Source organism: Balaenoptera acutorostrata, chromosome 8, assembly GCF_949987535.1.
Source record: "Balaenoptera acutorostrata chromosome 8, mBalAcu1.1, whole genome shotgun sequence".
In the NCBI taxonomy this organism is placed as follows: domain Eukaryota; kingdom Metazoa; phylum Chordata; class Mammalia; order Artiodactyla; family Balaenopteridae; genus Balaenoptera; species Balaenoptera acutorostrata.
This window is the reverse complement of record NC_080071.1, coordinates 96,910,132-96,926,804: the sequence shown is the minus strand read 5'-3', so window position 1 is coordinate 96,926,804 and position 16,673 is coordinate 96,910,132. Positions and strand designations below refer to the sequence as shown.

The following is a 16,673-nucleotide window of genomic DNA, read 5'->3' as shown; positions in this document are numbered from 1 at the left end:
GCACGTGGGGAGGGTGCTGGGACCAGTCAGGTGTGAGAAAAGAAACAGATAACTGGCCAAAGGTAAACAAAGGCCAGAAGGCCTGTCCTATAGAAGGGACTTAAATCGCCTCCTTTCCTGAGCTCCTCCCCAGCAGAGAGGATGCCCACACCTTTCTCTCCGGGTGTGTATTTCTGTCCTGCTTCTTTTTTTTTTTTTTTTTAATTTATTTATTTATTTATTTTTGGCTGTGTTGGGTCTTTGTTTCTGTGCGAGGGCTTTCTCCAGTTGCGGCGAGCGGGGGCCACTCTTCATCGCGGTGCGCGGGCCTCTCACTATCGCGGCCTCTCTTGTTGCGGAGCACAGGCTTCAGACGCGCAGGCTCAGTAGTTGTGGCTCACGGGCCTAGTTGCTCCGCGGCATGTGGTATCTTCCCAGACCAGGGCTCGAACCCATTTCCCCCTGCATTGGCCGGCAGATTCTCAACCACTGCGCCGCCAGGGAAGCCCCCTGCTTCTGTCTTAAATTAATAAACTGCTTCTCTGTGTGGAGCTCTCCCATGCGCTGTGCTGTGTCTCTAATAAGAAACTTTGTACCTGTTTCTGCAGTTTTTGCTTCCTTGAAACACTCTTGCTTTCAAACGGGGGGAAGAGCCAGGGCCATGGTGCTCCGAGCCTCCGGCCCCGGGCGGACTCGGCTAGGATTCCTGGTTTATCATCCCAGCCGCGCAGCTCCAACTCCTGCGCCGGGAACGCAGATCTCGCTTCAGGACCGCTCACCGCTGTCCGCCCCCCCCCCGACCCTGGCCCCGCGAGATCACACCCACGAGCTGCCCCCAGCTCCGGCCTCGCACGCTCGCCACACACCCCACTCCCGCCGATGCCCGGAAGCCCCGCAGCCGGGCAGCACGCGGAGGGTGACGGGGAAACAGGGACCGTCTGCCCAGCGAGCGAGGAAGGGCGCCAACCCACCCGCAGGAGACGAGCTCCCGACACAGAGGCCCCCGGTACGATCTGGGATCCCGCAAGTCAGCCTCCCTGTGCTTGTTCCAGAGCCTTCAGAGGGCAGCCCCAGGCCCTGAGGCCGCAAGGAGGCCGGGCAGCAAGGGCACCCCGCCTCCGCCCCGCAGGGCCCACCCAGGCTCCCGGCTCTGCGTCCGGCGGGCGGCACCTCGGCCCTCACCTTGACCATGTGATGCGGCAGCCAAGGAACTGCCTGGGGGTGCAGGGCGCTGTCGCTCGGGGCGCGAGAAAAGCGGGACTGGGGGCACTTACGGGGGAGGCACAGCTGCCGGGAGAGCCCCGGCCCGGCTTCACCCACCGCACTCGGCAGGCGGGCACGGCGGCGGGGGGAAGGGGTCCCTGTCCCCCTTGGTGGCGGCAGCCCCAAGCCGTAGCCCCAGCGCACGCCCTGCACCTTCCGTCTCACAAGAGATCGGAGGTTTGCCCAAACCACCGGCAGACGGATTTCCCCACCAGCCCACATTAACTGCTTGTGGGATTCTGCAACCCAAAGTGCCGAGTCAGAGCTCCTGGGTGTCCCACGGGGCTCCGGTGGCGAGGCCGTGACCCTGAAGCCGGAACCGTCAGGCACCTGGGCTGTGCCCACCTGTGTGATGAGCCTGGGCGAGCAGCCCTGGGGGCCGGGCTGACAGCTTCCACGCTCAAGGAGGCCCTATGGGATGGGCGGGCACCCAGCCAGCCCCGCAGCTGTGTTCCGGGTTGTCTGCCTGCAGGGAGAGCCGAGGCTGCCCGCGGCTCTGCCCTCCTCCTGCGATGGCCCCGCCGCCCTGACAGTGCCTCGTCCCGTCGGCTCCAGGCTGGCAGAGTCAGGCCCAGGGGGGCAGAGCCGCCTGCTGCCCATCCGCCCCTCTTCCTGGGAGGAAGGAATGCCTCAGGGATTTTACCCACGTTTTCCTACATCACGCTTGGAACGTAGTAGGCGCTCAGCAAACGCTACTTTCTCCTCACTGGGTGGAAGGAGGCTGTGCACCGAGACTCTGGAGCTGGCCCACCTGTGCCCACTGGCCCTGCTGCCCCAGCGTCTGAGCTGAGCAAGTCCTGTCCGCTCTGAGCCTCGGGACCCTCGGGGGTCCGGATGTGGACGACGATCCTACCTGCTCCCCAGCCTGCAAGTGTCCCGGCTCACCATACAGGCCATGTACGTGTTCACTGTGATTTATGTAAGAGAGGGATCCAGCTGCGTCCAAATGAGGGGTTCAGACAAAATAAAAGCTTGAGAATACTACTCAGCCATAAAAAAGAATGAAATAACGCCATTTGCAGCAACATGGTTGGACCTAGAGATGATCATACTAAGTGAAGTAAGCCAGACAGAGAAAGACAAATACCATATGATATCACTTATATGCGGAATCTAAAATACGACACAAATGAACTTATCTACGAAACAGAAACAGACTCTCAGAAACAGAGAACAGACCTGTGGTTGCCAAGGGTCAGGGGGCAGGGGAGGGATGGAGTGGGAGTTTGGGGTCAGCAGATGCAAATTGTCATCTATAGAATGGATGAACAACAAGGGGCTCCTGTAGAGCACAGGGACCTTTATTCAATATTCTGTGATAAACCATCATGGAAAAGAACATGAAAAAGAATGTATATATATGTGTAACTGAATCACTTTGCTGTGTAGCAGAAATTAACACGACACTGTAAATCAACTACACTTCAATAAAATAAATTAAAAAAAACAAAAGCTTGAATCCAGCCTTAGGGGTGGGGACATGGGCACCCCGACCCCCCACCCTCTCCAATGCCACCTAGAGACAGGGTCCTGGCTCTGAGGACAAAAGATAACCCCGCGCGTGAGCATGCACACACACCCACACCGCCCCCCTGGTGGATCCACCGCTGCAGAAGTGTCCCCATCGCACAACGGCGTCAGGGTTTAGCACGGACCCAAACAATACGTAATTTTTCCCACCAAAGAGGCAATAAAATCCCACTCCCTTCTCCAAAGCTGCATACAAAATGCTGACCTTGACAGAGGTCAGCACACAGCTTCTACAAGACCTCTTTCTAATCCAAGAGAGAAAGGGATCAGACTGGAGTGGAAGCATTGCAGCCGGCAGCCAGCGCGCCCCGGACTCTGTCCAAGGGAATCCGTGGATGGAGGCTGAAGACGGCACGACTGCTTTCTAAACAGAAGGGCGGCCGACAGTCCTTGGCATGGCTTCCCACACGCCAGGACTGGCCCAGCGCTTCGCAAGCCTGCCCTCCGCCAGTCCCACAGCTGCCCTCCTGGGTCCTAGCATCGCCCCATCTAACAGTAAAGAGAACAGAGGTGCGATGACCGAGCTGTGTGCCTGAGGTCTTGCAGCCAGTGAGCAGCAAACGTGGGATGCGGACCAGGGCCGCCCCACAGAAAACCCAGCCTTAGGCTCACAGCGCTACCTCCCAGAGAGAAGCTGCCCCAAGGGCACTAGGCCGGGAAGCAGCCGGGCCAGCAGACGGGGCGGGGCGGGACAAGCGCATGGACCACACAACGGCAGGCCAAGGAGCTGGAAGAAGCAGGGCCCCAGACCGTGCCCTTCGCCAGCCCTGCTGAGGGTGTTTGCTTTCCGGGAGGAGGAGACGCAGCTTGATGCCAAGGCCTGCTCCGTGTGCTGAGAGGCCGGCCCAGCCCGGCTCTGAGGCCCTGTTCTCCCCGCCCCACCTCCTCTGGTCCCCGTGTTCAGGTGGAAACGAAGGGGTTATTCCATCCAGACTTCTCCACTGGAAGATGGGGAACCTCGCTCACGGGAAGCCGGCAGAGTCTGCTGCTTGGATCTGCGCTATCCAGGACAGACACGGGAATTTCACGTTCCGACCAAGCTCACAAGAAAAGGAGAAAAACCAGCTCTCCGTGCCTGCCCGGCCACTAACCTCACCCAACTCGCTGCTCCTGGCAGCCGTGACCTCCCAGTACCCGGGGCCCTGGGGGAGGGGCAAGGACCCCTCCCAGCATCTTTCCAAAATCCCACCCCCCGGCACTGCCTGTATTATTATGTCAGAAAAGAGGTTCTCATCCACAGCCCTCTGTATTCGCCCGAGGTCAAAACATACTTTTTTTTAATGGTGAGAAACTGATTATTTAGGAAATGATTCTTTAAAGCCAACTTCTCGATCCACCAAGGTCATGTGACTTTTCTCTGCTGTTAAACTTCACTGTAATAAAATGGCAGGAAAGAAAAACAAACAACCAACCAACTTCTCATCAGCTGTTTGGCAGAAACCCTCTGGGCTTTTCCTGGCTGTGTGTCCGACTTAGCACTAGCGTGGACGGCGCTCCGTCTTCCCCCTGCGCTACTGTGCAGACAGGGCAGCGAAGGGCAGGGACCCCGGGTGCACAGCCCGGCCGGGGCCTCGGTCAGACACTCGGTCAGTGTCCGCCCGGAATGTGGGCACCCCCACTCCCCATGCGAATAAACCTCAGTTCTTCTTACTCTGTCACTGCCATGGTCATCGTTATCATATTCAACGGTGAAAACTGTTTTCCTGCCTCTCGCCCCCGAAGACCCTCTCAGCCCAAAAGGGGAAAACTGGGCCTTCTATTTACTTCCAAATGCGTTCATATTTTTTGTTAATTAAAAAAGACACCCTAGGTGTTCTTCGTACCTCCGCTCCCCACACACCCCAGCACCCCAACCGTGTAATTGATGGCGTTTCCTTTGCGGATACATCTGTTGTGGTGGCCCTGATGGCCAGTAAAACCATTTTACTGAGCTTTTTTAAATCATCCACTTAGAGACTGTAAAGTAAAACCTCTTTCCCTCAACCCCCTGCTCCATAAAAGCACTTGGAGTTCAAGAAATTATCTGTCTTCATGGGGGAAATCTGCTAATGCTGGATTTGCAATAGGAATTCATTACGTGAACAGTAATTCACCGCCCTGAGGGCTCCCTAGATAAAGCCGGGAAGTTTACAGCTGTTAGGGGCAACTTGGAACGAACCTCAGCGACGGTAAGTAATTTTTATGTTCTTAAAAGAGAAAAATCTAAGACCAGCAGGAACTCTGCAGAATTTCATTTTCTTTGCTACACGAGAAGGAAGGGATTGCTTGGACTCGGTTCTGATTCTGTAATGCATCTCCAGCCTTAAAGATGTATATTTTCCGTTTAGATTCAGATATTTCGTGGTGAGAAGGCAGCCCCGGGCTCAGAGGTTGGCTCTTTCCTCTCCTCGAACCACCTCCAGGGCCGGGCACTGGGCGGGGCTACAGATTTAGTCCTAGACTCAGTGGTCCCACCTCGGGGTCTCATCACCTGAGTCAGCAGCAGGGGAAGTGTCCCATCTCTGATGAAAGCAGGAGGTGAACTCTGGACCAGATGCACGGACGCCAGACCCCCACAGAGGCGGCACGGGGCATTTGGTGGGAAGAGAAACACAGGCCCTCAGGGCTAAGACGGCGTTTCAGGGGCCACTGGGCTGAGGGTTCTGAGAGCCTGCTGCACGCTGGAATCATCTGGGGAGCTTTAACAAAGTTTGGATTCCAGGTGCTACCCCCAAGGACTCTGATCTGGGGAGTCTGGGTTGAGGTCCAGGTAACTGCCTCTTTAGCCAGCAGTGCTGCGTTGGGACCTGAATTTGAAGACTTCTGTCCTGCCCTGGCCCCTTAACTGGTAAAGCAGACCTGGGCCCAGGGTGGAGAAGTGACTTAGTTGCCAGTCATCTGGGTTAGTTATTTAACTAACAGAACTGAAGTTCTCCTTTAAGTGAGAGAGGAAGTAGGGGAGTGTGTACAGATACTGGTCATTGACCGGCAGTGCCAGCCCTACACCTCGGTCATCCCACCTCCATCCCATGAGGCCAACATTACCATCCCCACCTCACAGAGAAAACCGAGCCTCACAGGCGCTGGGTCATCTGGTTAAATGACAGAGCTGGGATTTGAATCCAGGCGGTCCCTTCCGTGACTCACCTGAAATACCCCGGCGAGGTGGGTCCCCGACCTCCGGGCCGCGGACCGGTACCGGTCCATGGCCTGTTAGCAGCCGGGCGGCACAGCAGGCGGTGAGCGGCGGGCGGGCGGGCGGGCGAAGCTTCACTTGCCGCTCCCCATCGCTCCCCATGGCTCGCATCACTGCCTGAACCACCCGTGCACCGCCTCACCGTGGAAAAACTGTCTTCCACGAAACCGGTCCCTGGTGCTGGGAAGTTTGGGGATCACCGCCGCAGGGGCGTCTCAGCATCGGTCTAGTTCCAGGCTCTGTTCCAGCCTCCTGCCCCCATCTCCCAATCTTCACCCTACGGCGTACTCCCAGCGCTTCTTCTCCTCTCGTTTTCAGCTGACTTTTAGTCCCTTTCAGCCCGGGGGCCTCTGGACGGCTCTCTGGGTGGCTCAGTGTGCTGTGTCCGTGCCCTCTGCCTGTATGACGGAGTCAGCAGTCCTTGGGGCCAAGGCCACGGGCCTGGCACGTACCAGTCACAGAGGCGACCACAGCGGGGGGACGCGCGGACGGCCTGAAGCTCGTGTGCGGGGCCAGGCTCAGTGCCACGTCCCCCGGGCAGGCATCTGCGCAGGCACTCAAGCCCACGACGCCCCAGAGGCAGCCGCGGGCCAAGCGGTCAGATGAGGCCAGAGAGACAGGCGGAGGCTGGTCCACCAGGCCTTGAAGGGCAGGGCGGGCGCTTGGCTTTGGTCCTGAGAAACGAGAAGCCACTGAAGCTGTGCAGCAGGGACACCACACCCTGTGACCCTGTGTCCCCCTGTGCCCCACACACCAGACTGACAGCTTTCTAAAGGCAGGAGCCCCCTACGGTTCCTGGGGTGACTGCAGGGCCTGGCTCTGAAGGACAGGCAGAGGCATTTCTTGTATTTACTGGTTTGTTTGCTTATTATCATTTGCTACTTCACACCAGTCAGTGAAAGAATGAGAGGCACCCAGGGTGAAATTGTGACCCAAATTTGACAGTCTTATTTCTGCCCCAGTAACGACAGCATCCATCCACAACACACCAGCCCGCAACTTACGACAAATCCAGGTGAGAGCAGGAGTGAGGGTTATCTCAGCACCACAGAGGACTCTTTGGCCAAGTAAATTAATAGCGTACATGAGACTGGAGAAGGCTCAGACAACACGTGCAAACTGTTGAAGATACCGAGGTGTGCCGATTTATTTATTTAAATATATATTTATTTTTATTCTGGTTGCACCGGGTCTTAGTTGCAGCACGCGGGCTCCTTAGTTGTGGTATGTGGGATCTAGTTCCTGGACCAGGGATCAACCCCGGGCCCCCTGCACTGGGAGTGCAGTCTTAACCACTGGACACCAGGGAAGTCCTGGTGGTGCCAATTTAAGTACAAACGGTGGATGCTTGAGCGGCCTACCATTTGTTGAACATTCCATCATTCAGGAAGCGTCTACCCACAACCACAAAAAAAAGTTTGAATTAATAAAGTTTAACTCCTGGGACTTCCCTGGTGGCGCAGTGGTTGAGAATCCGCCTGCCGGAACCTGCAGGGGACACAGGTTCGAGCCCTGGTCCGGGAAGATCCCACATGCCGCGGAGCAACTAAGCCCGTGCGCCACAACTACTGAGCCTGCATGCCGCAACTACTGAAGCCCGTGCGCCTAGAGCCCGTGCTCCGCAACAAGAGAAGCCACCGCAATGAGAAGCCCGTGCACCACAACGAAGAGTAGCCCCCACTTGCCACAACTAGAGAAAGCCCACAAGCAGCGACAAAGACCCAACGCAGCCAAAAATAAATAAATAAGGTTTAACTCTATTCGGATGCCTCAAATTAAATTATCCCAGGGCTCAGTTTATGGGTTCCTAACATTTGGAGGTCACTGTGATCGACGCCAGTTAACCACTGACCGCACACACGCATGTCCAAGCCAGTCCTAGTTTTCAGTTGACGTTCAATCTTATGCAGCCCGACACCTGAGTCTACCTTTGATTTCGGCCTTTTTACCTCGTTAACGTTAATTCTTCACCTTTGTGGAGTTTCCCAGCCCGAAAGCACTCGGCCAGCTGCTGCCAGTATAGGCAGATTCGCACCAACTCTGTTTCTGCAAAGATGACTCAGAAGAAAGAAAAAAACATCAGCCTCCAAAAACACTAGACTTTATGTGTTAAGGGTCTTTGGAATATTCATTTCTTCAGTCTGGCAATTCGATTTCCAGGAATTACCCGAAAGAAATCATCTGAGTGCAGAGGAAGCTGTGTGGAGTAAGAAAGACCACAGAAAAGAACAGAAATTACGCCAAGACACAGCGAGGACGGCAGGCAACCCTGGGAGGTAATGTGCAGCCGTTAAATAGACGCTCATAAAGACGTGTTTACGGGACTCTGAGACACGTTTCTCTTTACGGCATTTCATCACACTGAAGACACCGTTGATTATAAGACACATCGCTGTCTCATGCACCACGAAGGAAAAAGAATTCCCAGGATGGGGTAGCTAGTACGAGGCATGTAAGTAAAGCTGGGACTCCAAGGGGCTATTCCCTGCACGGAAGGGGAATGATAAACAGCCCTGTCAGACGGAAATGGCGTGTCGACCTCGGCCCCGGGTGTGGGGAGGGAACACACCAAGAACAAGCCAGGACTCACGCAGGCTGGAGTCTGAGTTTGCGCTACAGACGTGGTCTGAAAACACCTCGAGCAAATGTTGTAACCGAATTTATTTGAAATTTAATGCAAAGTCTTCTGGAGTTGGCAGTGCCCCCAGGTGACCGTCAGAAGCAAACAGGACCCCTTTGGAAGAGCTGGGTTTCAACACAGGCTGACAGCGCCTGTAAGACACCATCAATTGTTCAGTGCATGATCCAGAGACGTGCAAATAAGTGAGTCACAGAATTCGTGTTAAACCAAAAAGCAGAATAAAATGGCATGTGGATAATGACATGTCTTTGCAGAGGTGACCACCTGGAAAGAACTACACTAAAATGTTAACATGGATTTTCTGTAGATAGTGAAGTAAGACCAGAGTTTTTTCTCTCTCTAAACAACTCTTCATTTTCCGGATGTTCCTAAAGTGAGCATGTATTTAGTGACCATATAGGAAACAGGAGAAACAGAACAGGGTGATGTACGTTAAGGAGGGGCTGGTCAGGGAGGGCTTCTTGGAGGAGGTGACTCCTGAACTGGGAAGGGACCTGCATGGGAGAAGCGGTCGGAGCTGAGCAATGCTGTATCCCATGTCAGGACGGGGCCCAGGGCACGGGGCAGATGCTCGATACGTATTTCTTAAATGAATACACTAGTTGAGGAAAAGCTGCTAAAACGTGAGCCTAAGTCTCCAGGGGTCCCAACCAGAGTCTGGGTCTTCAGCGGGGCCATTCTCACCGGACTGAGCTACCGCACAGGCCGAGCTACCAGCCGGGCCAACAGCAGGGCTCAGAAGAAAGTCTGCAGCCGCAAGTTCAGCAGAAGACTGTGGTCGCGTCTAGTTTCCCCACCTGTGAAATGAGAGTCGCACCTCTGCCACCACATGAGCTTCAGATGACACAGAGCTTTGAAATACTGAGCCCGGCGCAGGTACGAGGGGCTGGGCTGCTCCAGGGCGTCCTCGTGGGAGCCCAGACTCCTCCCTGCAAAGCCAGCACCTCTGGGCTCACAAGCTGTTCTGGCCCGCCGCTCAGCACGTGGAAAAGATGCCGCGTCAGCTGCGTCCTTCCTGCCCGCCTGTGCTTTCCTGGACACGTTTACTGTGTACAGGCCTGTGCTAGAAACTGCAGATACGGACATGAAAGACGGGGCCCTGCCCTTGGGAGATGCGGCCAGGGACAGCTGGGCGAGCAAGGAGAGTGCTGTGAGCCCCGGGACTGACTGCACGGCAGGGAGGACAGGCTTCCCGAAGCAGGGACGCCTCCTTTACGGCCAAGACAGAAACGACAGCCGCCCACGGGGCAGGATCAGTGAGCACATTGTTTGGTTTACGCTCACAATTTTGTGAGGTTATCTCCATGTCACAGATGGGGGCCGGAGGCTGGGCTGCTTGCCAAGGTCACGGAGCTTGGGGACATCAGCGCCAGGATTTGCACGCTAGCTTGGGGGATGGGGGACAAGGGGCACTGAGGCGCCGAGGGTGACACGAAGGGCCAGGTGGGCTGCGGCCTCCTTGTGAAGAAGCCAATGTAAGCAAATCCAAACGGGCCTGAAAGGGAAGATGTCCCTGGGCTCTCTGTCCAGGTCACCCCGCTGCCCCAGCCACCTACTTGGAGGACATTCAGCGGGGGGATCCTGCTTCCTGGGGCCAGGGGACCGTGGTCCCACCCAGACTCCTGCCCTAGTCCCAGCTGCTCAGGGTCGGGGCAGGGGGACTGACCATCTAGCTGGGCCCAACGCAATCACACGAGTCCTTAAAAACAGAAAAGGCAGGCAGCAGAGAGGCCGCAGGAGGCTGAGCCGGAGAGATTCAACAGTGGGAAGACTCAACCCAACGTCGGTGGCTGTGAAGGGGTCACCGACCAGGAATGTGGGAGGCTGAGAGCCATCCTCAGCTGACGGCTGGCAAGGGAATGGGAACCTCAGTCCCACAATTCCAGGGAAATGAACTCAGAGAAGCTAAATGAACCTGGAGGCCGATTCCCACCAGAGCCTCCAGAAGGGACCGCAGCCCTCGATTCCGGCCTGTGAGACTCAAAGCAGGGAAGCCGCTGAGCGCCCAACGCCCAGACTCCCGACTCACAGGCACTGTTGTAAGCTGCGACGTTTGCAGCAAGCTGTGCCGGCCACAACTGGAAACTGAGAGCGAATACGTGAGTTCTCTGAAGTCAGCTGGCCCTGGCCCGGCAGGGGATGGCACAGGGCCCGCGATGCTGGCCTGGGGACTGGGCCTGGCTCCCGGCCCCGCGTGCTCAGAGCTGATCCCCGGCCGGAGAAACCCCGTCCTGAGCAGGCGCAAATGAGCTCACTCAGTCACTCACCAGCACTCCGTAAGCACTCGCTATGACCTAAGTGCTGGCCAGGGGTCCAAACTCCAATCTCAGGAGCAGAAAGATGGGCACACAGACTCAATCCAGTGAACGGAGTCCCCCAGGAACCAAGGCCCCGGTGTGAAGGGAGGTCAGCGGAGGGTCTCAGTCCAGCAGGGGTTGAGAAGCTTGTCCCGGGCCTGAAGCCCTGGGTCTTGGGGGGCCAGGAGGGAGGGCGCTGGGGCAGCGGGCCAGCCCTGAGGACTGAGAGAGCAGCACGGCACGCTCCGGGGAAGGGCGGGAGGCTGGCAGGGGACCACAAGGGGGCCAGAGCAGGCTCGGGGCGGCCTCCCAGGGCAGCTGAGGATGCTGAGCAGGGGGGAGGTGGTGGGATGCGGACACATCTCGGGCCCCCACGCTGACTCAGCATGGCAGGCCTGCGCCGGGGGACCCGGGCATGGACACACACACACGCGCTCTGTAAATGAAAGCCTTTACGCTCTGGGGTGTGTGCCAACCTCACGGGTGGCTGGGTCGTCAGCACCTGGCACAGAGCAAACAATCTGTTAGCTTTAACGGTCAACATGAAGACAAGGGCAGAGAATTCCCTGGCGGTCCAGTGGTTAGGACTCCGTGCTTCCACTGCAGGGGGCCTGGGTTCGATCCCTGGTCAGGGAACTAGGATCCAGCACGCCTCGTGGCACGGCCAAAAAAAAAAAAGGACAAGAGCAGGTCCCCGAGAGGCTGACCACATTAGGGAAAACAGCAAAGGAGAGGGGTCCACATACAGAACCGAGGGTCCAGGCCTGGGGGCCCAGGAAAGCTGGCCAAGGGGGCGGCAGACAGCGGCCCTTTCCCTGTGACTCCACCTCACACCCGGAAGCGGGCTCCGGCCTCTCTCAGGAGGGGGCAGCAAGGACACACCAGATGGTGAGGGGCCACGGCACGATCCCCCTCCTGGATGAGGAGAACCAGACGCCTGTCCTGAGCAGCTGCAGAGGAGAAAACACCCTCCAAACTCCCCTCTCTGCCGCAACGCTGGCAGCAAAGGCCCTGAGGTCATCTGGCACAGGGCTCCTGCCTGTCCCTACAGGGTCCAGGGGCCCGGGCTCGGCCGCCATCTCCCTGTGGAGTTGCCAGCCGGCCCCTCCCCTCTGGAAGCTTTGCTTTCCCCACTGTGGTAGCACTGATATCTCACGTGTCTTTAAATGCGAAGTGTTTTCCATGTATTGATTCATCTCATCCTCAAAACGGTCCCAAGTGCTTCTATTAGCCCACTTCATAGTTGGGTTGGTAGAGGGGTTCGGAATTTAAAATTTTGTTTTCGCTGACAAATCCCTTCCTGAAAGGGAACAGTAAAAGAACATCCAAGGTGCAAGACAGACAGGTTAGAGCGACTCAGGATAGAAGGAAGGGGTTGAGGGTGAGAGGCTGGCAACCCACTCAGCTAACGGCCTCCCCGCATGACTCCCAAGGGGTTCCTCACAAATTCGGGGCCCTGAAGACGTGTGTCTGAGATTGGGGCTGAACCCTGAGGCCTGGCAGGGCTCACTCGGCCGGGAGCCCCGCCCCCGAGGCCGCCCCGACTGCCCCGGCTGAGGTGAGGCTGGCGAAGCTTTGGGAGAGCTCCGAGGGCTGGGACTGTCCACCCCCGCACCGGGCCTCACCAACACCATGTGGATGCCGACTGGGGGAAGCCAGCTCCCGAGACTGGACCGTGGCCCCCACCTGTCTCTCGGGAACCCCTTCCTTGTTGCGTCCCCCTGGCGGCCTCCCCGTCGGAGCCCAGCACTGTGCTGGCAGATGGCAGGGGGGCTGGAGGGCAGGGCTCTGCACGGGAGCCTGGAGAAGGCAGGGGGCCTCCAGCGCCTGCCCGGCTGGGGAGCGGGGGAGCTGCGGCGCTGCTGGCCCCTGGAGACCACCCGGCCGGCCCCCGACTCACCAGCCAGGACCCTGAGGCCAAGACAGCACGGGGCGAACGCGCCCAGGTTTCTCAGCGGCTGGCTGGCAGGGTCTGGAAGCCAGATTTCTTGATCTCCGGCCGCAAAGCCCTTGTCCCGACAGCGTTCTGCGAGAGTCAGACTGCAGCTGGGCCACATACGTCAAAATGAGGATCAGGGACTTAAAGGTGAGAGCCTGAATCGGAATCTCCATTCTGCTCCTAGGCTGCCGGGTGGCCGGGGCTTCCGGGAAGCAGCCGCTGCCCGGAACTCAGCCGCGGGGCCCTGCGGCGTCTAGCGCCCTCCCGGCACCCACCCTCCACCTTTGGGGTGAGACAGCCCCGGCACTCTGCCTCGGCCACCGCACAGGCAGCCCGACGACTGCCGGCGCCCCGCCAGGTGGGGCCCGGCCCCGGAAGCCGTCCGTTCCAAGCACAGCCCTGCACCCCGCCCCGGGCGCAGATCGCACACACGGGGCCCCCCGCCCCGGCACAGGCACAGACCCGCCCCCTCACGTGCGCGCGCCCGCCCAGCGCTTTCAGTCACGGCACCCACTCCCCCGCTCGCAAGCCCCCACGCGCGCCCGGCCTCGCGCCCACACCGTCCCCCGCCTCCGCTCGCCCGGCGCCGAGCCTCCCCCGCGGGGGCAGGAGCCCCTGGGTCGGCAGCGGGCGAGGGTGCGGCACCCGCGGCAGGCCGCGCCCACCGCTCCTCGGCCCCGCCCCTGGCCCGGCCCCGCCCCTGGCCCGGCCCGGAGGATGTGAGGTCACTCCCACCTCCCTGCTCCCGGCGCCGCCAGGAAGCGTCCGCCCGAGGTCGCGGCCCGCTCGCTGCCAACGGGCCGGCCGCGGCGTCAGCAGCGCGCCAGGCACCCGGCCCGAGTCGCCCGCCCCGACCCTCCCGGCGCCACACGCAGTAGCTGCTTTGCAAATGGGTACGGAGTGAAGGCGGGCAGCGGGGCGGACAGAGGACCCCGCTCGCCGACTCCGCGCCGGCCGACCCCGCGGGGCGGCGCCGGGGGACGGCGGGCGGGCGCGCACGCCCCGCCCAACGCGCTTCCGGCCGAGCCACGTGACCGCGCGCGCACGTGTTCCGGCTCCTCGGCGCCGCGGGCCGGAAGCTGCTCCCGGCGGGTTCCCGGCTGCTGCCCGCCGAGAACCGTCGCGGGCCGGCGGGGGAGGCGGCGAGCCGGGAACGGCGCAGACGCGGCGCCCGCCGGGGAGCGGGCAGCGGCCTCGCCATGAACCCCAGGGGCCTGTTCCAGGACTTCAACCCGAGTAAGTTCCTCATCTACGCCTGCCTGCTGCTCTTCTCCGTGCTGCTGCCCCTCCGCCTGGACGGCGTCATCCAGTGGAGCTGCTGGGCCGTGTTCGCCCCCATCTGGCTGTGGAAGCTCCTGGTCCTCGCGGGCGCCTCGGTGGGCGCGGGCGTCTGGGCGCGGAACCCGCGCTACCGCACGGAGGGGGAGGCCTGCGTAGAGTTCAAGGCCATGCTGATCGCCGTGGGCATCCATCTGCTGCTGCTCATGTTCGAGGTCCTGGTCTGCGACAGGGTGGAGCGGGGGACCCACTTCTGGCTGCTGGTCTTCATGCCGCTCTTCTTCGTGTCCCCCGTGTCCGTGGCCGCCTGCGTGTGGGGCTTCCGACACGACCGGTCCCTGGAGCTGGAGATCCTGTGCTCCGTCAACATCCTGCAGTTCATCTTCATCGCCCTGAGGCTGGACCGGATCATCCACTGGCCGTGGCTGGTGGTGTTTGTGCCGCTCTGGATCCTCATGTCGTTCCTCTGCCTGGTGGTCCTGTATTACATCGTCTGGTCCCTCCTGTTTCTGCGCTCCCTGGATGTGGTTGCCGAGCAGCGAAGAACACACGTGACCATGGCCATCAGCTGGATAACGATCGTGGTGCCCCTGCTCACCTTCGAGGTTCTGCTGGTGCACAGGCTGGACGGCCACAACGCGTTCTCCTTCATCTCCATATTCGTCCCCCTTTGGCTTTCGCTAATCACGTTGATGGCCACAACGTTTAGGCGGAAAGGGGGCAACCACTGGTGGTTTGGTATTCGCAGAGATTTCTGTCAGTTTCTGCTCGAAATTTTCCCATTTTTAAGAGAATATGGGAACATTTCCTATGATTTACATCATGAAGATAATGAAGATGCTGAAGAAACATCGGCGTCAGAAGCGCCTAAAATCGCTCCGATGTTTGGAAAGAAGGCCAGGGTGGTGATAACCCAGAGCCCTGGGAAATATGTTCCCCCACCCCCCAAGTTAAGTATTGATATGCCAGATTAAACTCGTCTTCTGGGGCGTGTCCACAAGTGGAAGAGAAACCATATACACACAAAATCCACCTTCCTTTGACCTTTTTGCTCATCCATGCCAAACCTGGAACTGAAAACAGGCTCCAAACATCATTTCATGCCTTGTTTGAGGTTGCTGCTTATCAGTGACTCATCAGCACTCACCAGAGACGTAGGAGGCTATTTTACTGTGCAGCTGTGTGTGCGCGGTGCGCCTCTGTGACGCGCTTGTTCTCCAGGCTGGTGTCGCGAGCCAGCCGCGAGCAGTGAATAGGGTTGTTCAGGCAGGTCCTCAGATGGAGTGACTACACAGCTGGGGATTTGAAAGTGGTACTATACCTATCAAAAGTACTGTTTTGAAAAGTATTTTTATACACTGCTAATGTAAAATTGTATTTCAGATTGTGCCTGTTGTGACATAGCAAATGTAAAGCATTCTCTTTCCCACCACTTGCATATAAGCCTCATAGTTGTTATTTTTAGTGTTGCTACTGTTAGAATGGTTTTTCTTTGGGCTTTGCCGATACTGGTCTTTAACAGCCTAATAGGTGAATTTTTCTAATGCAGTGAATCCATCCATATATGATATTTATATGACTGTTTTAGCACTGTAATGTGTTGAATTCTAGTTCTGTGCAGTACGGTGTATTATGTTAAAGTATTTTTTTAAGTTTATATGTGAAGAGAGATGTCTACTGCAGATGTTGTTAAAGATTGCTTAAAACATGAATATGTACCTGGCATGGGGTCTTATTAAAATTCTGGGCGTGAATATGGGGATTGAAAGTCCCAAGGATCTTCATATTCAGGTGTTAGATGATTCCGTCTGCGCAGCTTGGACGTCTCTCTTGGAAGGAGCCACCATCCTTTGGGAACACGTGACATGCTCCAGTGTGGTACCAGACCCTAAAGTGACACTTATTTAGCACCTTGAATTCTTCTCTTCAGGAACAACCAAAAGAAGCAGGTGGTTTGTCCATTTCTAAGAATCTTAGAATATTAGTTGGCCATGATATAAAGTGGTGTTTGTGCTTGTCATTGGAAAGCTGGAGAGAGCGGCCTTAACCGGACATGGTCAGCAGGATCAAGTATTACTTTAAGGTCCAAACTTTTTGATCTGGCAGCGACAGGGAAGTAATAGTTCAGGTTATTTTTTAAATTTTGCTTTAGGTACTGGTGGTACCAGGGAATCAGAAGGGCAAAAACCAGATCCTGGGAGAGCAATGTTCTTGTGACTGAGAACAAATAAATACTTCCAAAAGAAGGTTAAAATTAAAAGGAGTATTGATATTATTACTGGGGAGAAGGCTGGAGGGAACCCGTTTCTCTTAACTAGCAACCTAGTAAAAATGATCTCAGCTGCGCTCCATATGAATTAAGCAAACAATTTACCTGGTGAGAGGACACGCTAGCAGCAAAGCCAGCCCACGGGAACCTGGGTCCCTGGAAGCCTGAGGATGCCGCAACTGAGTTTAGTCACAGAGAACTGCACCGAGGTCACCACGTGCACACAGTCAGCTTCTGCCAGCCGTCAGGATGCGGGCGGCAGCCCTGAGCAGCAGTGGGTGTGACATTTCATGAGCAAGGAT

General features: G+C 57.4%; 2 protein-coding genes and 1 long non-coding RNA gene across 7 annotated transcripts; 2 read left to right on the top strand and 1 right to left on the bottom strand.

Annotated features, from left to right (window-relative positions):
* The first annotated feature begins 640 nt into the window (after positions 1-640).
* LOC130708705 (uncharacterized) lies at positions 641-2,032 on the top strand. The gene is made up of 2 exons (XM_057551374.1): positions 641-985; positions 1,715-2,032. The coding sequence occupies exons 1-2, from the start codon at positions 641-643 to the stop codon at positions 2,030-2,032; spliced, it is 663 nt and encodes a 220-aa protein (XP_057407357.1).
* A 495-nt stretch (positions 2,033-2,527) lies between these two features.
* On the bottom strand, positions 2,528-13,467 carry LOC130708720 (uncharacterized). Of its 5 annotated transcripts, none has more exons than XR_009009073.1 (3): positions 7,897-13,467; positions 6,952-7,066; positions 2,528-6,621 (listed from the first exon to the last, which is right to left on the bottom strand). It is a non-coding gene; the product is annotated as an uncharacterized LOC130708720 (long non-coding RNA). The 5 variants fall into 5 exon arrangements; XR_009009072.1 differs by lacking the exon at positions 6,952-7,066 and having other exon boundaries at positions 7,897-8,719; positions 9,273-13,467; XR_009009070.1 differs by lacking the exon at positions 6,952-7,066 and having other exon boundaries at positions 7,897-12,185; positions 12,786-13,466.
* Positions 13,468-13,567: 100 nt separating this feature from the next.
* On the top strand, positions 13,568-16,362 carry TMEM185B (transmembrane protein 185B). Its single transcript, XM_007181269.2, has one exon. It carries the CDS (start codon positions 14,024-14,026, stop codon positions 15,074-15,076), a length of 1,053 nt encoding a protein of 350 aa, XP_007181331.1. The 5' UTR covers positions 13,568-14,023; the 3' UTR covers positions 15,077-16,362.
* The last annotated feature ends 311 nt before the right edge of the window (positions 16,363-16,673 follow it).